The 25625-nt window shown below is 40.8% G+C and overlaps 1 protein-coding gene across 18 annotated transcripts in view; it reads left to right on the top strand.

Annotated features, from left to right (window-relative positions):
* The window catches only part of LOC104605973 (protein LNK1-like), a 51563-nt gene extending 26422 nt beyond the window's left edge, over positions 1–25141 (top strand). For 16 of the 18 annotated variants that reach the window (XM_010270945.3, XM_088891742.1, XM_088891705.1 and 13 more), the window contains 4 exons: positions 232–380; positions 22266–22401; positions 22480–22581; positions 24746–25141. In XM_010270945.3, the coding sequence (XP_010269247.1) occupies positions 232–380; positions 22266–22401; positions 22480–22533 (339 nt within the window). In that variant the 3' untranslated portion in view covers positions 22534–22581; positions 24746–25141. Of the gene's footprint in view, positions 1–231; positions 381–22265; positions 22402–22479; positions 22582–24636; positions 24656–24745 lie in introns of those variants that run through there. The other 2 variants (XM_088891748.1, XM_088891707.1) reach the window with 1 other exon arrangement.
* The last annotated feature ends 484 nt before the right edge of the window (positions 25142–25625 follow it).

The raw sequence follows: 25625 nt of genomic DNA, 5'->3' as shown, positions 1-25625 counted from the left end.
ATTCCTTTATGGTTAGAGATGACCATGGTGATTGGGCAAATGTGATAGGACCAGTGAATTAGAAGCTATGATTTTGGAAAGCTTGACATATGTATATAAGATTCATATTTACAATCCATAAACGTTTTTCTGTCCTTTTTTTATTACTAATGTTACCAGTGAATCTACCATTTCTGTAATTCTCCTTGACATAAACTTGGCACTGACTCAGATAAACTTGTGTAAATTCAGTTGGATATTAGGACAAAGCTGTGCATAAGAGATAGTTTGTACCGCTTGGCTAGAAGTGCTGAACAAAGACATAATTTTGGAAACTCAAATTATGGCAGCAGAGATGTCATTGATAGAAATGGAGTGCTGAAGACTGAAGAATTAAATAAGTATGCCTCAGCACAGTATTCTTTTCATACATTTTATATGTTCTTTTTAAGGATAAATGATATTCTTGACAGAGAAGCTGCTACTTTTCTCATTGCCTGTACTAAAACATGAATTTGGAATTTTCACATCCTTTGAGTATAATGTTTGTCTATATATAATGACTTTACTGATCTGCGTTGTGTTCTGCATTTTGTAAACTTGTGCTAGGATCAGCATTAGCATACTATCCTGTTGATATAATTAAGAAGTTGGTTTAAAATCAGTGCTAATTTCTCAGAAGCAGAAATAAGTCTTGATTCACTTTCTTTGCTTGGACAAAAGGTTTGGAAATTTATATGTTGTAACAGTGCAACATAATAATTTCTGATATAATTTACAAAAGAAGATACTTTTGAAGGAATAAGAGATCCATCATATGGATGCCCAAATCTTGTGGAAAAAGGGGGCGAATTTCAAAAATTTTTCTCTCCCTTCAACAGGGAATCGCATTCCCTATTTAGAAAAAATCATATTTTCAAGGATCAATCTTGAACCATAAACTGAACCAGATCTGAACCAAAAGGAGTAGGAGAGGATTATACTTGATACGGAGAAATAATATCTCCCAACGAAGGTGTTCACGCCCAAGGAAGGATCCAAAGACTTTTCCCACTGAAGATGGCGCTGAAAGAATAGTAGGATCCATCTAATGGACGCCATAAAGATTGCGGAATGGGTGGGCGAATTTCAAAAATTTTTCTACCTTCTCCCAACTGGGAATCATATTCCCTAAATTTAGAATACAATATTCAAGGATCCTACTTGAACCATAATCGAACCAGATCTGAACCAAAAGGGAATGGAGGAATTATACCTGATCCAGAGAAGCAGTATCTCCCAAAGTTGGTGTTCACGCCCAAAGAGGACACCAAGATCCGCTCCTGCTGAAGATGACACAGCTGTATGTGGAACGGAACCAGCAGAGTGCGTCCTACACACTGGATCCTTCTCAAGAATCCTCTGGAAACTCTGAACCCAAAATCTTTTTCAGTCTTTTCTGCAAGACTGATGTCAAGAATTGATTTCTTGATTTATTTCTTCTTCAAAGATCTAACCTTGCCAGGAAGAATGGCGGCGACTGGAGGAGAACTCCTGTGACGAAGATGGCTGAATTGCTTCTCTTATCTCTGGAGTGTGTATGAGATCCAATCTCAGTTCGCAGGATGATTTCTTGCACACAACCCTAGGTTCAAAATCTGATTATTATCTCTTAGGGTTTCTCCTCTTTTCTTCTTGATTAAGAAACCTCCTAATTAGGAGTTATCCCAATCCAAATCAGTATTTGGATAGAGGATGATCTTAATCCTATCTGTAGATTAAGTTAGCTTACTCCTGATCTTATCAGGAGGTTACCAGATTCAAATCTAATTTGAATTTGGTCTCCCAGAGTGGATAAGGTTAAATGCCCAATCCTTTTGCTAACATTAATCTCAGATCCGCCCCATAAATGGGTGATCATATCAGCCCAGTTCGAAATGGGCTTTAGGCCCATTAAGTGTTCAGTGCTTAACTAGTTTCCAATCTGCTGCCTAGTTGGGCTTCTTTGTATGGCGTGGGACCCAAGCATTGATCTACACACCAACCACATTGGTTCGGTCCAGCCTTTATTACAAGGCCTAGCCGAATTCACTGAAAAACTCAGTGAACCCCTGAGCCCATCACATGGACCCTATGGGCCCAACACTTACATTAAGTGGTCCCTGGGCCAAGCCATCTTATAAAAACCCAAGAACTGTGGGCAGGTGCAAGATTAGCCCATCAGGTATTATCCTAAATGTTCTTACACTTAACCTCTCAATCCTTAATGATCAAGCACTGCCCGACAAGAGAGGACCTCTCCCTCGGCTGCAAGGAACAGTGCCGCACTCTCCACTCACATGGATCCCGGGAATTAAAACCATTTGCAAACATTTTGAAACCATACAAATATATATATGTATATTAATTTTGCAAAACAAAATTCCAACGATTGAAATCAACTGCTGGCAGTTTGGTTTCCATAAGAGAGAGTGCCTTCCCGATTATTACCTTTGTCCGACAAAGGGGCTGATCCTGTCACTATGATCACCCACTCAGATGAATTCTCAGACTGCCCCAACATACCCAGGTTTTGATCCCCGCTAAGGATCTCACTGATTGGCATATCAAAGACAGCCCGATCCGACACCTAGTGAAGTGTCATAATCGAGTCTAGGGGTCAGGTGTAACTTTCCAGTTTTGCCCATCTGTCTCCAAGGTTTAGGGCAATACTAGAAATCTGGTCCGGTTCAAGGATTCAAGTAATCCCATACTGCATGTGCCTTGGGTCTTACCCTGGTGGCCGAGACAGGCCATCCCAACACTTGGTGGCACACCAGTATCAGCATCGGCAGGATAAATCTCCCTAGACTTATCCAGTGGCTGTGAACATTTAAAACTAACACGAGTCTCAATAAGTGTCCAGTTTTAGGGTCTTACACAGAATTATACCAAACAACATGAATCAAACATGCACTTTATTTATTTACACTAAATATCAAAAGTACATCAAATCGGATTGAAGCTAAGGGCATACAAAACTGTCTAACAGCTCCCACTTGCACTTAGATCCAATCTGGTACAAGCCGGAGTCCCATACTTTCCACGTGTTTCTCAAACACCTTCTGTGTCAGTGGCTTAGTCAATGGGTTTGCCACATTATCCGCTGATGCTACCTTCTGAATTAGGATGTCCCCTCTACCAACGATCTCCTGCAGTACGTGGTACTTCCTCTCGATGTGCTTTGACTTCGAGTGGGCCCGAGGCTCTTTAGCCTAGGCGATCGCTCCATTGTTGTCACACAACAACGGGATGGGTGATGTGCTGGACGGAATCACTCCCAATTCGTGTATGAATTTCTTCATCCACACGGCTTCCTTGGAAGCTTCACTTGTGGCAATGTACTCGGCCTCGGTTGTGGAATCTGCAGTGGACCCCTGTTTGCTGCTTTTCCAGCAAACAACACACGATCCTATCGTGAAAACATACCCAGATGTAGACTTTCTATCATCTGGATCCGACTGGAAATCGGCATCAATATACCCTAGAACTTGTAGTGAACTACCATCGAATACCAGACAAAACTCTTTTGTCCTTCAAAGGTATTTGAGTATGTTCTTCACAGCAGTCCAATGTCCGGGCGATTGCACAGCATTGCACAGCATGGCATACATCTTCTTGGAGAGAGTGACTCCGTGCCTGAAAGGAACGTCCTTTCTTGGAGTTCTCCATGCTGTATCTTTTGACAATTTTGTCAATGTAAGCAGCTTGGGATAATCCAATTATCCACTTCGATCTATCTCTATAGAGTCGAAGACCCAGTATATATGAAGCTTCTCCAAGATCTTTCATGGAGAACTGCTGTGATAGCCATACCTTGACCGAAGTGAACATTCCTACATCATTCCCAATGAGTAGGATATCGTCCACGTACAACACCAAAAAGGTGATCTTATCCCCACTGGACTTCCTGTAAACACAGGGTTCATCCGGATTCTGCTCAAAGTCAAACGTTTTGACGGCAGAATCAAAACGGATGTTTCAACTCCTAGAAGCCTGCTTAAGTCCATATATGGATCTATTAAGTTTACATACCATGTGTTCCTGACCAGCAGCAATGAAGCCTTGCGGCTGCTGCATGTAGATATCTTCACTAAGATCTCCATTCAGGAACGCGGTTTTGACATCCATCTGCCAAATCTCGTAGTCATGGTATGCTACTACAGCTAGCAGGATCCTAATGGATTTAAGCATGGCCACGGGCGAAAAGGTTCTCATAATCGATGCCTTCTTTCTGAATATTCCCTTTTGCCACCAAACGAGCTTTGTAGGTCTCAATCCTGCCATCGGGGCCCTTCTTCCTCTTGTAGATCCATTTGCAACCAATTGCTTTTACCCCAGAGGGCGGATCTACTAGAGTCCAGACTTCATTGGTCTCCATCGAGTCCATTTCAGCTCTCATGGCCTCCACCCACTTCTGGGAATCTATGTCTAACATAGCTTCCGCGTAAGTTACGGGATCCTCCTCACAAGTCGAGGCTTCCACCAGGTAACTATCCTGGTCATAACCATATCGGACTGGTGGCCTGGATGACCGAGTGGATCTTCTAGGTTGGTCATTACCTGGAACTTGTGGGACATCTCCCACTGCTCCTGAGCTCTCCTCATCAAGAACTTTATCCTGACGATGGGTGTCCATGATGTATTCGGTTTCTAAGAATTGGGCGTTTCAACTGCAGAGCACTTTCTGCTCACTTGGGTCATATAATAGATAACCCATCGAATCTTTTGGGTAGCCTATAAATAGGCAACGACTGGTTTTTGATTCTTTCTTTTAACGCGAGCAGGACAACCCCAAATCTTCAAGTGTCTTACATTTGGCTTCCTTCCGGTCCATAGTTCGTATGGAGTTTTCGGAACCGATTTGGTTGAAACCCGATTCAGCACGTAGATAGCAGTCTCTAATGCATATCCCCAAAAGGATGTGGGTAATTCTGAGCATACGAGAAGTGACCGGACCATGTTCAACAAGGTCCTATTCCTCCTCTCTGAAACACCGTTGAGTTGAGGTGTGGCAGGAGGAGCTAATTGTGACACTATCCCGTTGACCTTCAAGTAGTCCCTGAATTCGTCAGAGAGATACTCACCACCTCGATCCGATCGAAGGGCCTTAATTTCTCTCCTTAACTATTTCTCGACTTCCTGTCTGAACTCTTTGAACTTTTCAAAGGATTCAGACTTGTGTCTCATTAGGTACACGTAACCATATCGTGAAAAATCATCTATAAAGGTGATGAAATACATGTGTTGATTCCGTGTCCTAACACTCAGGGGACCACATACATCAGTATATATTAGGTCAAGTGTGCCTGTACATCTTTCAGGCTTACTGTCAAATGGCCGCTTAGTCATCTTACCTTGGAGGCAAGGCTCACAAGTGGGAAGATTTTCTACGGTTAGAAAATCCAAAGGACCATCCTTTACCAGCCTTGTGATTCGGTCAACACCGATATGGCCAAGTCGGTAATGCCAGAGGCACGTGGGATTTACTGTATCACGAGTCATTTTCTTGGGATTTTCTACTGACGTAGTTTCGGTTAAGTTAGTTTCCAGAGAAGGATGTAGAACATAGAGACCATTCCCCAGTTCCCCGCATGCGATGAATTTGTTATTCCGTTTAACAGTAATCATATTACTAAAATAAACAGTATATCCATCAGCACACAGTTTAGAAATAGAAATTAAATTTTTTCTTAAGTTCTGTACATAAAGACAATCTTTAAGTACAAATACTCATTCTCTAAAGACTAATTCTACGGTTCCTATTGCCGCAGCTGCAACACTTGCAGTCGTTCCCAAGAATAGTGTCACTTCGCCTTCACTCAATCTTCTGCTAACTTTGAACCCCTGCAGTGAGTTACACGCATGAGTTGAAGCCCCAGAGTCAACACACCAGGACACAGAAGTAACTAACATATTAGTTTCTATGACACAAGTTTCGACGTTACCTTTCTTAGATTCCAGGTAGACAGGACAGTTCCTCTTCCAGTGGCCGGTCTGCTTGCAGAAGTGACAGACATCAGATGCCTTGTTCTTCTACTTCTTGGGCTTGGCAATTTTCTTCTGGGCTTCTTTGCCTTTCTCTTTTTCTTGTCCGATTTGTTAGCTTCAGCAAGCATAACCACAGGCTTATCCTTCTTGAGTAGATCCTCGGCCCTCTGCAACATATTGTTGAGTTCCTGGACATTGACATTCAGCTTATTCATGTTGTAGTTCATTGTGAATGCATTGAAGGAAGAGGGCAAAGAATTCAGGATGGCATCCACTTGCGTGACAAGATTTAGCCCGGATCCAAGGGCTTCGAGTTCGTTAATGTAGCCCATCATCCGGAGACAACGGTCATGAACTTTCTGCCCTTTGGACATCTGTGCGGTCATGAACAGTTTCAGGACCTTCTGTTGAGTAGAACGGTTCTGCTCTTCATACATTGTCTTTAGACTATCCAATATGTCCTTGGCTAGTTCGATCTGATCGAACTGCCTCTGTATTGAGTTGTCTAGTGAGGCAATGACAAAGCAGCGGGCTAGGGAGTTCTTATCCTCCCAATCTTGGTAGTCCCTCCTACGGGCCTCAGAAGCCCTATCACCCGGACGCTCCGGGGCAGGATTTTTCACCACCTTATCTAACTTTTCAGAAGTTGGGACCAGCATAAGATTTCTGTACCAGTTGGCATAGTTTGGGCCCTTAAGCTTGTTATCGTCTAGAAGCTTTGTGAATTGACCGTTTGCCATTTTCTGATAAAACAGCAAAGATGTTAGTCCACAACCTTAGTTTGATTCATGTTACCTACATAGATATGGTTTTTAATCTATGTTCCATTCCCATTTGTTCATCTTTGAGATTTCCCTCCTTTCTCAGTGACGGAGACGGCGAAATGTCTCTGGAAATGTGAGAAATCACATAGGGTGCGTGAAGCCAACTGTTTTAGCTGCATAACCCCAACACTTACCCTAAGTGGTCCTTGGGCCAAACCACCTTGTAACACCCAGGGACTGTGGGCAGATGCAAGATTAGCCCATCAGGTATTATCCTTAATGGTCTTACACTTAACCTCTCAGCCCATAATGATCAAACACTGCCCGACAAGAGAGGACCTCTCCCTCGGCTGCAAGGAACAGTGTTGCACTCTCTGCTTATATGGATCCCGGGAATTAAAACCTTTTGCAAACATTTTAGAAACCATAATATATATACTTTTATATCTCATATAAAATATACTTTGCAAAACAAATCTCAACGATTGAAATCGGCTGCCGACAGTCTTGGTTTCCATCAAAGAGAGTGCATCCCCGATCATTACCTTTGTCCGACAAAGGGGCTGATCCTGTCACTATGATTACCCACTCAGATGAATTCTTAGACTGTCTCAACATACTCAGGTTTTGACCCCCGCTAAGGATCTCACTGATTGGTACATCAAAGATAGCCCAATCTGACACCTAGTGCAGTATCATAATCGAGTCTAGGGGTCGGGTGTAACTTTCTAGTTTTGCCCATCAATCTCCAAGGTCCAGGGCAATACTGGATATCTGGTCCAGTTCAAAGATTCAATTAATCCTACACTGTATGTGCCTAGGGTCTCACCCTGACAGCTGAGACAGGCCACCCCAACCGACTTGGTGGCACAACAGTGTCAGCCTTATCAGGATAGGTCTCCCCAGACCGACCCATTGGCTGTGAACATTCTAAACTAACACGAGTCTCATTAAGTGTCCAGTTTAAGGGTATTGCACAGAAACATACCAAGGGAACATGAATCAAATATGCACTTTTATTCATTTACAATAAACTCATAAAGTACATCATTCTAATTGAAGCTAAGGGCATACAAAACTGTCCAATAGCTCCCACTTGCGCTTAGGTCCAATCAGGTATTAGCCGGAGTCCCATGCTTTCCACGTGTTTCTCAAACACTTTATGTGATAGTGGCTTCGTCAATGGGTCTGCTACATTTTCCGCTGACGCTACCTTCTGAATCAGGACGTCCCCTCTACCAACAATCTCTCGCAGTATGTGGTACTTTCTCTCGATGTGCTTTGACTTCGAGTGGGCTCGTGGCTCCTTAGCCTGAGCAATGGCTCCATTGTTGTCACACAACAACGGGATGGGTGATGTACTGGACGGAACTACTCCCAACTCGTGAACGAACTTCTTCATCCACACGGTTTCTTTGGCAGCCTCACTTGGGGCAATGTACTCGGCCTCGGTCGTGGAGTCTGCAGTGGACCCCTCTTTGCTGCTTTTCCAGCAAACAACATACGATCCTATCGTGAAAACATATCCAGATGCAGACTTTCTATCATCTAGATCCGACTGGAAATCGGCATCTGTATACCCTTGGATCTGTAGTGAGCTACCGTCGAATACCAGACAGAACTCTTTTGTCCTTCGAAGGTACTTAAGTATGTTTTTCACAGCAGTCCAGTGCTCCTGCCCCGGGTTGGCCTGAAATTTGCTTACCACACTCACTGCTTGAGCAATGTCAGGACGAGTGTACAACATGGCATACATGATGCTCCCTACAGCAGAGGCATAGGGAACGTCTTTCATGCCATCAATCTCCTCAGAAGTCTTGGGAGACATTTTCTTGGAGAGAGTGACTCCGTGCCTAAAAGGAACATTTCCTTTCTTGGAGTTTTCCATGCTGTATCTTTTGACTATTTTGTCAATGTAAGCAGATTGGGATAATCCTATTATCCGCTTTGATCTATCTCTATAGAGTTGAAGACCCAGTATATAGGAGGCTTCTCCAAGATCTTTCATTCAGGAATTGCTGTGAAAGCCATACTTTCATCGTAATTAACATTCCTACATCATTCCCAATGAGTAGAATGTCATCTTCAAACAGAACCAAGAAGGTAACCTTATCTCCACTGTACTTCCTGTAGACACAGGGTTCATCTGGATTCTGCTTGAAGTCAAACGATTTGACAACAGAGTCAAAACGGATGTTCTAATTTCTAGAAGCTTGCTTAAGTCCATAAATGGATCTATTAAGTTTACATACCATGTTTTCCTGACCTGCAGCAATGAAGCCTTGAGGCTGCTGCATATAGATATTTTCAGTAAGATCTCCATTCAGGAATGCTGTTTTGACATCCATCTGCCAAATCTCATAATCATGGTATGCTGCTACAGCTAGCAGGATCCTAATGGATTTAAGCATGCCACAGGCGAAAAGGTCTCCTCATAATCGATGCCCTCTTTCTGAGTGTACCCTTTCGCCACCAGACGATCTTTGAAGGTCTCAACCCCTACCATCGGGGCCCTTCTTCCTCTTGTAAATCCATTTGCAATTGATTGCTTTTACCCCGGAGGGCGGATCTACCAGAGTCCAGACTCCATTGGTCTCCATTGAGTCCATCTCTGCTCTCATGGCCTCCACCCACTTCTGGGAATCTATGTCTAACATAGCTTCCGCAAGTCACGGGATCCTCCTCACTAGTCAAGGTTTCCACCAGGTAACTATCCCGGTCATAACCATAACGGACTGGTGGACTGGATACCCGAGTGGATCTTCTAGGTTGGTCACTACCTGGAACTTGTGAGACATCTCCCACTGCTCCTGAGCTCTCCTCATCAAGAACTACTTCCTGACGATGGGTGTCCAGGATGTAATCTGTTTCCAAGAATTGTGCATTTCGGCTGTAGAACACTTTCTGCTCACTTGGGTCATAGAATAGGTAACCCACAGAGCCTTTTGGGTAGCCTACAAATAGGCAACGGGTGGTCTTGGATTCGAACTTGTCTGCACTCGTTCTTTTAACGTGTGCTGGACAACCCCAAATTTTCAAGTGTCTGACACTTGGTTTCTTTCCTGTCCAAAGTTCATATGGAGTGTTCGGAACCGATTTGGTTGGAATCCGATTCAGCATGTAAATCGCAGTCTCTAACGCATAACCCCAAAAGGATGTGGGTAACTCTTAGTGTATGAGAAGTGACCAGACCATATCCAATAAGGTCGTATTCCTCCTCTCTGAAACACCGTTAAGTTGTGGTGTAGCAGGAGGAGCTAACTGCGATACAATCCCATTGTCCTTTAAGTAGTCCTTGAATTCGTCAGAGAGATACTCGCCACTTCGATCTGATCGAAGGGCTTTAATTTCTCTCCCTGACTGTTTCTTGACCTCTTGTCTGAACTCTTTGAACTTTTCAAAGGATTCAGACTTGTGTCTCATTAGGTACACGTAACCATATCATGAAAAATCATCGGTGAAGGTGATGAAATACACGTGTTGATTCCGTGTCCTAACACTCAGGGGACCACATACATCAGTATGTATAAGGTCAAGTGTGCCTGTACATCTTTCAGGCCTACCGTTAAATGGCCGTTTCGTCATCTTGCCTTGTAGGCAAGGCTCATAGGTGGGAAGATCTTCTACAGTTAGAAAATCCAAAGGACCATCCTTAACCAACCTTGCGATTCGGTCAATACCGATGTGGCTAAGTCGGTAATGCCACAGACATGTGGGATTAACTGTATCACGGGCTCTCTTCTTGGGGATTATCCGTTCTCCAGTTCCCCGTATGCGATGAATCAGTTATTTCTTTTAATAGTAATCGTATTACTAAAGAAGACAGAATAACCATTCGCACACAGTTTTGAGACAGAAATCAAAATTCTCCTTAAATTTTGTACATAAAGACAATCTTTCAGTACAATAGTTCATTCTCTAAAAAGTAATTCCACGGTTCCTATGGTCGCGGCTGCAACAGTTGCAGTAGTCCCCAAGTAGAGCGTGACTTTTCCTTCACTCAGCCTTCTGCTTACCTTGAACCCTTGCAGTGAGTTACACGCATGAGTTGAAGCCCCGGAGTCAATGCACCAGGACGCAGAAGCTACCAATAAGTTGGTTTCTATAACACAAGTTTCGAGATTACCTTTCTTGGATTCCAGGTAGGCAGGACAGTTCCTTTTCCAGTGGCCGGTCTTCTTGCAAAAGTAAGAGGCATCTGATGCTTTGTCCTTCTTCTGCTTCTTGCCCTTAGTGGTTTTCTTCTGAGGCTTCTTTGCCTTCCTCTTTCTCTTTTCTGTCTTGTTGGCTTCAACAAGCATAGCTACAGGCTCATCCTTTTTAATCAGTTCTTCAGCTCTTTGCAACATATTGCTGAGCTCTTGCAAGCTGACATTCAGCTTGTTCATGTTATAGTTCATGATGAACGGATTAAAGGAAGGAGGCAAAGAATTAAGGATAGCATCTATCTGGGTTGCAAGGTCCAGCCCGGATCCAAGAGCCTCCAGTTCGTTGATGTATCCCATCATCTGAAGACAATGGTCGTGAACTTGTTGGCCCTTGGACATCTGTGCGGTCATGAACTGTTTCAAGACCTTTTGTCGAGTAGAACGATTCTGCTCTTCATACATCGTCCTAAGACTGTCCAATATGTCCTGGACGCCCAAATCTTGCGGAAAAAGGGGGCGAATTTCAAAAATTTTTCTCTCCCTTCAACAGGGAATCACATTCCCTATTTAAAAAATTATATTTTCAAGGATCAATCTTGAACCATAAACTGAACCAGATTTGAATCAAAAAGAGTATGAGAGGATTATACCTGATACGGAGAAATAATATCTCCCAACGAAGGTGTTCACGCCCAAGGAAGGATCCAAAGACTGCTCCCACTGAAGATGGTGCAGTGCAGGATGGAGTAGAATCAACAGTATTCTTCTCCAAGAATTCTGTCATTCGCAAGAAACAGCAGGATGGCACGTGAGCACAGCTTTTTCTCGGAGAACTGATGTCAAGATCGAATCTTGACTTCTCCTACAACTGGAGATCGAACTGGATGTCTGGCGGTTGCAAGAAGGAGACGGCAAGAAAGATCTTTGCATGGATTGCAGAAATCTTTCTTCTGTGATTTCAGTTTTGAAGAGGATCTGATTATCTGTCTTTTCTAAAGGCTGCCGCCCCCTCCTTTGTAACCCCAAAGGATCAGCTCCTAATCCAATTAGGAGTTGTTGATCCAAATCTTATTTGGATCAAAACATCTCTTTAGGTGATAAGGATAAACCCTTATCTTATTTGCAGATTGGATCAACCTTCTCCTAATCTTATTAGGAGGTTTCCAGATCCAAATCACATTTAGATTTGGACTCTCTGAGTGGATAGGGTTAAGGCCCTATCCTATCTGCTGATCCATCTCAGAATTCACCCATATTTAACTTATTAAATAAGTCCAGTTTGAAATGGGCTTTAGGCCCATTAAGCTTATGTGCTCACTTAGCCTTCCTAACTGCTGCCCAGTTGGGCTTCCTTGTGTGGCGTGGGACCCAAGCATTGATCTACACATCAGCCACATGGGTTCAGCCCAGCCTTTGTTACAAGGCCTGGCCGAATACACTGCTATGGACAATGCACCCCCTGAAACCCATAAAATGGGCTCTATGTCCCCAACACTTACCCTAAGTGGTCCCTGGGCCAAGCCACCTTGTAACACCCAGGGACTGTGGGCAGATGCAAGATTAGTCCATCAGGTATTATTCTCAATGGTCTTACACTTAACCTCTCAGCCCATAATGATCAAACACTGCCCGACAAGAGAGGACCTCTCCCTCGGCTGCAAGGAACAATGTTGCACTCTCTGCTTATATGGATCCTGGGAATTAAAACCTTTTGCAAACATTTTAGAAACCATAATATATATACTTTTATATCTCATATAAAATATACTTTGCAAAACAAATCTCAACGATTGAAATCGGCTGCCGGCAGTCTTAGTTTCCATCAGAGAGAGTGCATCCCCGATCATTACCTTTGTCCGACAAAGGGGCTGATCCTGTTACTATGATTACCCACTCAGATGAATTCTCAGACTGTCCCAACATACCCAAGTTTTGACCCCTGCTAAGGATCTCACTGATTGGTACATCAAATACAGCCCAATCCGACACCTAGTGCAGTATCATAATCGAGTCTAGGGGTCGGGTGTAACTTTCTAGTTTTGCCCATCAATCTCCAAGGTCCAGGGCAATACTGGAAATCTGGTCCAGTTCAAAGATTCAATTAATCCTACACTGTATGTGCCTAGGGTCTCACCCTGACAGCTGAGACAGGCCACCCCAACTGACTTGGTGGCACAACAGTGTCAGCCTTATCGGGATAGGTCTCCCCAGATCGACCCACTGGCTGTGAACATTCTAAACTAACACGAGTCTCATTAAGTGTCCAGTTTAAGGGTATTGCACAGAAACATACCAAGGGAACATGAATCAAATATGCACTTTTATTCATTTACAATAAACTCATAAAGTACATCATTCTGATTGAAGCTAAGGGCATACAAAACTATCCAACAACTTTGTTTTGTTTTGTTTACATCCTTTATTATTGCTAGGAGATAACTGTTGAGGATTTTGTGTAGATTTATGAATTAATTTTATTGATTATTTGTTTATATAGATTGTGGGGACCACAACACACTTGTTGGGACCCGTTGGAGTCTTTTGGAATGCCTTTTTAAGTTCTTTATTGAGTTTTTATGTTCAGCCACCATATAAGGGCATACTTGTCATTATACCTGTTTTTTACCTTAAGTATAAATAATAATGAGAGGGGGCAGCCAGCTGATTGTTCTCTCATTCTTTTCTCTATTCTTCTTCTTCTCTTTTCTATCAAGAACACTTCCTTTTTTCATCTTTTCTACTGTTTTTTTTTTTTTTTTTTTTTTGCAGATTTCTACTTGGTACCAGAGCAGGTTTTGAGCCTTTTCTGTGCCCCCATTATGTAGCCATAGATCAGCCGACTGCATGATGAGTTAGAGGACTGATCAAAGACTTCAAAAGTGCCAATTTTTGGATTTTTTGGTGGATCTAGAACCCTTTGTGGTAGATATAGGGTTGATCACCAAAATCAAGAAGAACTGGAGAAAGGGGAAGAATCCTGATTGCAATATAACTCTTCAATTTTGACCTGGGAAGGGGTGATCTGGATTTCTTAGTTTTCTTGGTGAATTCTGAAGGGGGTGGTTCAATTTCCAGTGATTTCTAAGGTCTTTGGAGGGAGCGGCAACATTTTCTCTTCTTTCTACTTGCTTCCACAAAGACGAGAATATTGGTGGCAGGATGTTTCTGAGTACCAGAAGGGGGATTGAGGCCTCTGAAGGAGATACATTTATTTTTTTCTCACCTATAATTGTTTTTCTAATATATTCTGTGATTTATGGAGGGCAGGAGCACTGAGCGGAGCTCAACTAGTGACGTGGGACTGGATGGAGCAGTCTCTGGAGAATCTTTTGGACTTAGGATCATTGCCACAGTTAAGTTAGATGGTACAAAGTATTTAGAGTGGGCACAATTAGCCAAGATGGCTATTGGATCTCATGGGAAACTGGGATACCTTACTAGGTTGAGAAGAAACCTGATACAGATTCCTCCCGATGGGTACATGAAAATTACATGGTGATGGGTTGTGTAATTCATTGTTACCACATATTGGGAAGAATTTTTTGTGGAAAAATACAACAAAGGAGATTTAGGATGGAGTGATTGAGACCTATTCTTAGAAACAGAATGTGGTCAGGGCTAGTGTTTTAAAAAGCGTGGGAGGCGTACGCTTGGAGGCACTCCCAAAACGCCCTGAGGCGTATGCCAGAAGCGCTGACACCTCTGAGGCGTATGCCTCTTGCGTTTTTTTCATGAGGCGTGCTAGAGGCATATGCCTCATGCGCCTCATGCACATCTAATATAAAAGAGAAAAAAAAGGAAAGGAAAGACCCCTCTTTCAACTAATGTTATGCATCTTTATTCTTCTTAATATAAAAGATTTTTATTAAAAATAAATAAAAAATGAGATCCCCCTTCCTCTTCATCCTCCTCCTAACCCCCCTCCTCTTAAGGAGGCGTAAAGCCTCCTTGTGTTCGGGAGGCTTACGCCTCTTGCGTTCTGAACTACTCCTCACACCTCTAGGTAGTGGAACACCTCCCGTCATGCCTCCGCGTTTTAAAACATTGGTCAGGGCCTATCAGTTGAGGAATTAGGTGATTAATACAAAACAAGGAGATAAGCCTCTTTCTATATATTTCTCCATGTTGAAAACAGTTTTGCAGGAGAGATCACTTGGTGTGGTTTGGAGAGTACAAAGACTGCAACAACTTATCAGAAGTTGGTAGAGTAGAATAGGGTCTTTGAGTTCTTGGCTGGATTGAACCCTGAATTTGATATTGCTAGACAACACATCCTTTCTAGAGATCAAAGATGATTTTTAACATAGTTGTCAATCTAGAGATTTTATTAGATGGTTTTCTAAGAGGTGTGTGTTTGTTCACACCCTCAAACTTGATATTTATATTTAAGGAAAGAAAATTACAAGAAAGCCCTTACTTGGGTGCAAAAATACAAAAGGATGAGGAAAAGACTAAAAACACCACTGCCAAAGCATTCTCAACAAAGATGACTCCTAAAGAACAACCTAATGAGCTTGCACCATTAAGGGATGTCCAATGCCATCGATCTTGTGTTGGAAACTTGGAGTCCATTTTTCCTAGTATTGAGCATGCAAGCTGAAAAGGTAGGTGGGTGGTTTACTCAACCAAGGCTTTATTTAAAAAATCCTTAGTCCTTATATGATGCCAACGTTCTTTTGACCTGTAACAATTAAGATTTACTAATTTCTGATTGAAAACAATCAAGATTTATTAATTATGAAAAAAGAGTTGTATACAATAGTTTAGGAAAATCAAGGTTATAAGGAATGGAAACATTGAAATGAGTAGGAATAGTTAGATCAACTAAAATAGGAGCACCAGAAGGACCAGGTGAATTATTGAGTCCAAGGGAGCTTCTTGGGGTGGTGGTTGTCCACTTGGTGATTTCTTCCTCCCAAAATAAATTTGCAGCCTTTTTTGTTTATATCTCACCCTTGTCTTTAGGAGTCATAAGTACATTGTAGTCAAAGAAATAAGGTTGGATAGGAACAAAAATGGGTAAACTACTGAGCTCTATTAGCTAATAGACTATTCCCTCCGAAGAGAGGTTCCCTTAAAAGCGAATAAGGGAGTAGATTCAAATAAAGGTACATACATAGAGCCCAATTCTTTTGAGATGCAAGATGATAACATTTATACCCTTACTGAGTAGGAGAATACCCCAATAAAATGCACTTTGGAACTCAAGGATCTATCTTGGGAGAGATGTGAACATATGCTATATTACAAAAGACCCTGGGAGTAATGTCAAACAAGGGATAACCAAGACGAAGAAGTTCAATGGGACACTAAAAATTTGTAGAGATGTAGAACAATAATGTGGTCTGCACTGCTGTATGTCTGTTATGTTGCTTAGTTGGTAGTTGGTAGTTATTTTCTGTTATCTTTTAGCTTATGTAAGCAATAGGGGTAATTCTGGTTTTTACCCCGTTTTAAACCATTAATATAAATAGTTGAGTGGGGCGACAATCTTAGTTATGACCCACACTCTTCTTTGATTTTCTCCTCTTTGTATTTTCTCTTCTCCTTCTCCTCTTCTTCTCTTCTTCTTTTATTCTCAGCTTTATTTCTTGTTTATTTTACATTAAAACTAGGACTGGTTGCAGTCTTACTAGACAAGTTGGTATCAGAGCCAACCTAGGGCTTCTCATGTGAGTCTAATCAGGCCAACTGCATGAGAACTTCCTAGGGTTGGAAGTTTTAGCAAAGATAAGTCAACCGGCTAGTTCTTGGAGATTGCTGCCAGAGTGCAGCAGATGCCCAAGGGATCATAGAGCTCTGGAAGGTGTCTAGTGATCAGGAAGAATCAGAGGAAAGGAAGAAAGTTCAAGATTAGGGTTCAGACTTTGGATTGGAGGTGGCGGCCAGACTTTTCTGAGTAAGTTTGTGTTTATTTTTGAGATCGACTTCAATCAAAGCTTGTTTAGAGTAATCTGGAAGGAGCGGCTGGGAGTTTTCTATTTTCTCTGACATTTTTTAGGGTTTTCTCTTGACCTACAACCAGTTCTCAGTTTAAACCCTAAATTTATGACTGTTGTCACTTTCTGGGTAATAGTTAGACCTGTTACAGTATTTCAGACAGTGATATTGGCTTCTGGGAGATTATTAGGCATGTTCCAATATTTCTAGGTGATCGCTGAACCTATTTCATCCTTCTAGGTCGGCTGTTAGCAAGTTCTGGGTGTAATTACACCTGTTTCAGCACTAAAGAGGTTTCTTTTTGATCAATCTCTTGAAAGAGATGGCAGGAATGGAGTTTAAGAATCAAGGGGGAAGTGTTTTGGGGGCTGGTGGTACTGGAAACATGTTTGAGAACACATTTCAGATTACCACTGTCAAATTTGATGGATCAAATTACTTGGAATGGGCTCAGTCAGCCATGATGGCTATTGGGGGTAGAGGAAAACTGAGCTATGTGATGGGATATGTGAAGGAACCAACCAAGGAAGACCCAACCTATGCCAAATGGGTTCAGGAGAACTATTTGGTTATGACTTGGCTGTGCAACTTCATGCAGCCTTACATTAGCCAAAATTACTTGTGGGCAAAAACTGCTAAGGAGATTTGGGACATCATGAAAGAAACCTAGTCTCAACCACTTAATGTTGCTAGGGCTTATGAGCTGAAATGTGAAGTAAGCAATCTTAAGCAAGGAAAGAAACCAGTCTAAGTTTACTTCTCCACTTTGAAATCCTTGTGGCATGAAATTGATCACTTAGAGACAATTGAGTGGGAAAGTCAGAGGGATGCACAAACCTACAGAAACCAGGTTGAAACCAATAGGGTCTTTGAATTCTTAGCCGGTTTGAATTCAGAATATGATATTTGTGAGACAATAACTCCTCACTAGAGAAAGTGTGACCTTTTCACAAGCCTACTCTTTAGTGCACAGTGAAAAAAGTAGGAGAAAGGTTATGTTGCAACATCAACCATTGGAATTAGCCTTAGCAGCAGTGAAACCAAAGATTGGGGGTGACAAGGAGAGGGATATGAAGGAGGATAAGAGGGAGCTAGTGTGTGAACATTACAAGAAACCAAAGCATACCAAAGACACTTGTTGAAAGTTACATCCACATCTAGTTCCAGTAAAGCTCAAAAACAAAAAGGGGAATGCCAATGTGGCTATCACTACTGATGGTGCACCTTCATCCAGCACAAGAGCCACATCCCTAGACACCTTAGCTGTTGTCTGAGCTGCTCTGACTCAGTTAGAGAGTGAAGTTGGCAATTCAACATCCTTATCTCATCCACTAGTTACAACATCTGCTACTCCCACTTCAGCATTTTCTCATTCAAGTACACCGTACACGGGCTTCAGCATATCATGCCTTAGCCCTAGGTAACACTGAACCTTGTTGGGTGATATAGATTCAAATGCATCCAACCATATGATTGGCTTGTCCTCACTGTTTACTACTTATTATTTATCCTCTGGCAGAGACAAAGTGTCTATTGCTAATGGCTCCCTTGTTCCTAATTGTGGCAAGGGAGACATTAAATTGTTTAATTCCATCTCCTTGTCCTTAGTTTTGCATGTTCCTAAACTTAGTACTAACTTGCTTTCAGTTAGTAGCATCACTAAAAACCAAAATTGTTCAATGACCTTTCTTGATCGATGTGTTTTTCAGGATCTGGAGACAAGGAAGGTGATTGGTATTGGTCGTGAGACGAATGGAATCTACCTACTTGGAGGGAGAGCTCACATGGGGAAGATAGAGAAGTTGGGAGGTCTTTTGTTTTTCAGCCTGTGAGTCAGGTTATGCTTTGGCATAATCATTTAGGTCATTTATCATTTATTTCTTTGAAGAGTTTGTTTGAGTCAACCCAGATGTCCAGTTTGAAATGTGAAAGTTGTGAACTTGCAAAGCATTGTAGAACAACCTATCCTTTGAGCAATAAAAGTAGTACTTCTTATGAAATTGTGCATACTGATGTTTGGGGACCATACCACATCACTGCTATGGGGGGATACAGATATTTCTTGTTGTTTGTTGATGACTATACTCGTTTTTCATGGGTTTACCTTATGTGTTCTCGAGATGAGGTTCCTACCTTGACCTGGATCTTCCATCAGATGGTTTCGACCCAGTTTGGGGTCGAAATCAAAATTTTCAGATTTGATAATGCTAAAGAGTATTTTGCAAAACCATTGGCTTCATATTTCCTTGACCATGGAATTATCCACTAGAGCACCTGTCCCCATACACCTCAGCAAAATGGGGTTGTTGAGAGGAAGAATAGGCATATATTGGAGGTGGCTAGAAGCATTATGCTTAACTCCTACGTACATATACCTTTCTGGGGAGATGCTATTCATACAGTTGTGTATCTCATCAACCGAATTCCTTCACGGGTTCTAGACATGAAAGTTCCATTCACCCTATTATATCCTGATAAGGAGTTGTTTACTATTCCCCGACTTTTGGATGTACTTGCTTCGTTCAAATTCTTGAACCTCATCGTTCCAAATTTGATCATAAAGCTTCAAAATGCATTTTTCTTGGGTATGCACAAACTCAAAAGGGATGTTGTTGCTATGAACCTACTTCAGGGAAACGATTTGTTTCTATGGATGTCACTTTCTTTGAGGATGTACTCTATTATCCTAGAGTTTCTTCTCAGGGGGAGAGCAGTAAGGTGGGGTTTCATTCATCAGAAATTCCATTACCTCTCCTAATCACTGAAGAGGAATGCAGTGAGGAGGGGTGTCAAAGGTGTTGGGATTTGAGGGTATATCACAGGCGGTGGAGGAAGGTTGATTTCGATCATTAGTAGTCCAGGCCAACTCCAATTCCCTCTACGGATCCAGATCCAGGTACCCCAATTCCTTTGTCTTTCACTATAGATGAAATACCTTCCATTGTTGAGCCTTCTCCTCCATTGGATGATCTTGATCTACAGCTCATTGTATTTCCTAGTTTCTGTCTTATGACCAGTTGTCTCCATCCTACAAGTCTTTCTTGGCATCCATTGCTGCTATTTCCATTCCTAGAACAGTACAGGAAGCCTTGTCAGTACCTAAGTTGAAGGATGCAATGAAGGTAGAAATGGATTATCTTCTAAAGAACAATACATGGGAGTTAGTTGATCATCCTTAAGGGAAGAAACTGGTTGGGTGTAGATGGGTGTTTACAGTGAAACATAATGTTGATGGTTCCATTGAAAGATATAAGGCCAAATTAGTTTCTAAGGGGTTTACACAAACATATGGCATAGACTACTTGGAGACATTTGCACCAGTAGCAAAGATGAACACTATCAAAGTCTTACTATCTCTTGTAGCCAATTTCTTGTGGCCATTGTTTCAGATGGATGTAAAAAATGCTGCATTCCTCAATGGTGATTTGCAAGAAGAGGTGTACATGCAGTTACCTCCTGGGTTCTATAGTGCAGAAGCATGAAAGAAGGTCTAGCAGTTTAATAAGGCCTTATATGGACTGAAATAGTCTCGTAGAGCTTGGTTTGATAGATTTAGATAGGCTTTTGAAAAATTCGGTTATGTGCAAGCCCAATCAAATCACACCCTTTTTATTAAGAAAGTGGATTCCTCCTTAACCCTACTTACTGTATATGTGGATGATATTGTGGTGACAGGGAGTGATACCAATTGATTGACTCTCTTAAGCAACTCCTTCACCAAGAATTTGAGGTCAAAGACTTGGGAGAGCTATGTTATTTCTTGGGTATTGAGGTAGCACAGCCTAAACATGGGATTTTTGTTTCCCAAAGGAATTGGGAAGCTTTGAGAGAGCTATGTTCTTGATCTTTTGGAAGAAACTGGGAAGCTAGGTGTTAAACCTACTGACACACCTATTGGACAAAATCATAAGATCAGTGTAGAAGGTGGAGAGCCTATTGAAGACAAAGTTATGTTTCAACGGTTGGTTGGGAAACTTCTCTACCATTGCCTCACATGACCAGACATTTCTTATGTAGTCAGTGTTGTTAGCCAGTATATGCATTCCCCCAGAACCATTCACCTACTTGTAGTTGAGAGGATACTGGCTTATTTGATGAGATGTCCAGGTAGAGGTATACTCTTCAAAGATAATGGTAACATGAAAATAGAAGCTTACACAGATGCTAATTGGGCTGGGTGTGTTGATGATAGGAGGTCTACCTCTGGGTATTGTGCTTTTGTAGGAGGAAACCTTGTTTCTTGGAGAAGAAACAAAATGTTGTTACTCGCTCCAGTGCTGAAGCTGAATATAGGTCTATGGCGAATGGTGTGGCTGAAGTGTTATGGTTGAAATCCCTATTTGAGGAGTTGGGTATTGCTTATGAGAAGCCCTTGATGCTGTATTGTGATAATTAGGCTTCTATTAACATTGTTCATAATCCGGTACAACATGACAGTACTAAGCATATTGAAGTGGATCGACAGTTCGCCACTTTATTAGAGAGAGAGTTGCTTCCCAAGAAGTGTGCCTTCCATATATCACCTCCAGCATGCAACTTGTAGATCTCTTCACTAAGGCAATTACAAAGACAAAGTTGGAGACAGACTTATGCAAGTTGGGAATGACTAATATCTATTCCCAACTTGAGGGGGAGTGTAGAGATGTAGTTATTTTCTGTTGCTTAGTTGGTAGTTGGTAGTTATTTTCTGTCATCTTTTAGCTTATGTAAGCAGTAGGGGTAATTCTGGTTTTTCCCCTGTTTGAAACCATTAATATAAATAGTTGAGTGGGGTGACAATCTTAGTTATGACCCACACTCTTCTTTGATTTTCTCCTCTTCGTATTCTCTCTTCTCCTTCTCCTCTTCTTCTCTTCTTCATTTATTCTCAGCTTTCTTTCTTGTATATTTTACATTAAAACTAGGACTGATTGCAGTCTTACTAGACAAATAAATTTAAAACATGACAAGGAACATTTTGCTGAACAGAATTAAAGGAATGCTCTGCTCATGATTATCAGTCTACAAGGACTCTAGAGGATTGACCTACAATAGATTTTTTGACAGGGATATTTTGTTCTCTTGTTAACGTGTTAAATGATCTATAGGTCCAATGGTTGTAAATGTTTATAGTTATAATCTTTTTGGTTTTTAATACAATACCTTACCTTTTCAAAGAAAAAAAAAAAAGAAAAAAGGTGTTTGATGTTCTATCCCATGTATAGAGAAATATGTTAGGAGACCTACTCTACTTCATTATCAGAATGAAGCACTTTAAAATAGGGGTGTTCAAATTTGATTATCAAACCGAAAGCGAACCGAACCAAACTGAATAAGCCAATTCGGTTTGGTTACTTTGAGATTGGTAGTACCAGATAAGATATTTCTTCATTGTTTGTGGAACATATAATCTTGAGTTTATTGAATAAAGTGAGTACTTGTACAGGTGTTCACGGTTTATGGACATTGAAACTGAGACAAACCCTATAGATCGGTCTATAGCACACTTACTTTTCCACAGGCCTTCCAATCTATCTACAAGTGCTGCAAACGAATCCTTGTCACAGGAGTCTCGAGCCAGAGTATGATTTCATGCACATAATTGTAATTCAAATTTAATGTTCATCCTGGTAATCTGAATCCTGTATATCATTGGACAGGTTCATAGTTCTCTTACTAGTCAGCCTGTGACTTCTGAGAAGCCTGTTTCTTAAGAGAGGTTTCCTGGTCAAGCAGATACAAAGACACAGAAGTGGCAACTAGTAAGAAATCGTCATCTCCAGCTATATTGTTGTTTGTCATGTATTAATAATATCTGTTTAGGAGGCACTAGTGGATAAATCAGGTTTAGTGTCATCATTTGGATATGTTGTTTCTGTGGTGTAGCCTTGAAGCTAATTTTACTTTATATTCTTTGTCATAATAGCATGCATGATAAAATTATTTATCCACTTTGTCAGGGGCTTGTGTGTGTATGCTATTAGTAAAAGATGTAAATGGGTGGTAGAATTGATTCATATTTTTCTTAAGAGTGAATATGTTCATTACCTTTGTTCAATCTTCTGTAAGGAATAAGTGTAGGGATTAAGGTGGATGTGTCCATAGATTGGAGGTAGATCACTGAAGCGGGGATACACTTCTGGTTTGTTCTGTGACTTCTGAATATGAGTGAAACTGAACAATTTTTTTAATGATATATTATAATCCTACTTTATGGAGTGGAATGTTCAGAAATGAAGAAACAGTGGATCCATTAGCTGACACAGCAAACAGCAAAAATGAGGATGTGGTGGTTGAGTCAAAACAATATGAGTAGCACATTCATGGGAACTTATAGTTAGCACTTCATTTTCTAAGTTTTTTCCCTTGTTAATATGTTTTGACACAAGCACATGTCAATGCAACTCCTTGGGAGGTAGGATAACACCCAGAAAATTCCACATTCAGTAATATTTGCATGTATAGATTTATAAGAGCACTCTAGATTGACAACTAGAGTCCCATCCATTCATGTGGATGTTATACCTTTTCTCAATAATAAATTCCAAAGAAATATTTAAACTCATAGAAAGTGCAAATGATTCTAATAATCAATCAAATATCTATTGCACAGACAAAAACTAAGATGTAACTTCATGTTTGAAAAAGAGTTTAAGCTGGATTAAAGTGGTAATCATGTCCATTAGATGGACAGTAATATTGCTAATTCACATTATCTACAATGTTGCTGCCAACTTTATAATACCATCTCTTGTACTCATAGTGTCCGTAGTTTTCGTCAGGGAATATGTTGATTCCAGTAATATTTTGTGTCAGTATGCATGGAAATAGAAATATGTTGTCAAAATATAAGGAAATAGATGGACATTTTAAACCATGTCCTGGGATTCACAGCCTTAAAGGAAATCAGTATTTTCCACACATTGATACTGAAACCAATGGAAACACTAAGCATTTTCAAATTACGTGATCCATGTTCAATTATAGGTAACCTTGCAATTCCCAGATTATTCCCTAGAAGAACATGTTTATTATTGCCTTTGAATGCAATGACTCTAATACATAAGGATTCACTTGACTTAGTTGGGCACCAAAGAAACTACGTTCTTATAAACTAGTTTTAGAATTTTGTAACCCATTAATGGGAAGAACTTCGATAACAAGTTTCTTTATAATAGGCACTGAAGAGTTTGTAGTTATTGAATTTAATATAGATTTTTCTATCACTTCTTTGCAAAAGATTGTTGAAACCAATTGTATTACCCATAAATTGATGGTAAAGCACCACTTCTTCTCAATATACCAACAGGCAAAGAGGTAATATCAATTAAGACTTTTTCTAGAGCTTAACCTTTTCTTCTAATCATTTAATCATTTATTTATTTATTATAAATGAGAAAAGAGCACGCAGCTATATACAAAAGGAAAACCAAAAAGAGAGACAAAACAAGACTGGAAACACCAGAACATATAAAAAAAACAAAAAACAAAAACTAACCACTCAATTTGAAAATAAAACAGTTGCAAAATACCACAAAACAGCCATAAAGGGCAACTTGAAGCAGAAGATTTCCAAGCCATGACGAAATCATGACCAAACCACACAAAACCCTTCATTTCCACCTTGTAATGTTCTTCTCCATTTATCTATCTTCCACCCTTGTAATGCTCTCTCGCTGAGGTATTTCTTGCTTCTCTATGATTACTGAGCTCTTTTTGTTGCCTTATTATTCATGTTGGTACCTTGCTTGAAATTATTGCATACTATGCAAATTTCGTAATATTAGTGTTTTGTTCTCATCATTGTACTTGGATAGGGCCCTTGAGCATGTTGGTACCTTTTATCCTATTAATATTCATGTTGGTACCTTATTATTCATGTTGGTACCTTTTATCCTATTAATATTTTGTTCTCAACTTGGATAGGGCCCTTGAGCATTGTGCTTCAACTTTATGTCATGGTCAGGATCCAGTGTTGAATGATTCCCTACTAAGAGGTTATCTGAAGTCTGAACTTGATCAAGCATCTTTTAACCATCTTACATAGATTATCTGAAGTTTGAACTTTGATGAAGTATCTTCTTCAACTTTGAGATACGGAGTAATGGTTGTCCAACAATATTTTATCTTCTGCTTAAGTGATGCTTTTAGGAAGCCTCCTTTAATATGTCTGAAAGTTGAGCTTAAGAACATTTGCACTGCTTACATTCTATCTAGTGTACTTTTAACTATTTGTTCTCTATGACTTGTCTTAGAGAATCTCTGCATGATGTTTTCATGAGAAAAATGAATGGTATGAGATGGCAATGATTGGTATTAAAATATCTTTCTCCCGGATAGAGAAATTGGTGCATCAGTTAAATAAAATTGGTCCCCGGAACAGAAAGTACTCCCAAATTCAACATGATCCCTGAATTTAAACTTTTCCAAGCCCTCAGGTCTAAAGATGAATTTGCCATTTGCCTTTTAGCTAAACGTAAATCCCACCTACTTGTCACTGCTCCCCTCTTTGGTACTTTCAATGTTTATGTTTGAAAGCAACTCGATGGTAAATTCATTCATCAAAACCATCGTGCCAGAGGATAATAATGTGCAATAACGAGTCACTAGAGTGATGGCAGAGTGGATAGGTGACAGTATCCAATTGTGGCAATGTAGTTATTAAGAACCCAACCAACTTCATCTTCATTTTCGTCCCATTATGTCCGGAGTTGGCAGACTCAGCATGCCAAGTCATACTAGATTGATCAATGAAATGAGCTAGCCTCTGCTGATTTGGTTAGCTCAAAGCAAGCTCCCTTAAAAA

The sequence above is a fragment of the Nelumbo nucifera genome, chromosome 1, assembly GCF_055504915.1.
Source record: "Nelumbo nucifera cultivar China Antique chromosome 1, China Antique-T2T, whole genome shotgun sequence".
In the NCBI taxonomy this organism is placed as follows: Eukaryota; Viridiplantae; Streptophyta; class Magnoliopsida; order Proteales; family Nelumbonaceae; genus Nelumbo; species Nelumbo nucifera.
This window is presented reverse-complemented; position numbering and strand designations above follow the sequence as displayed.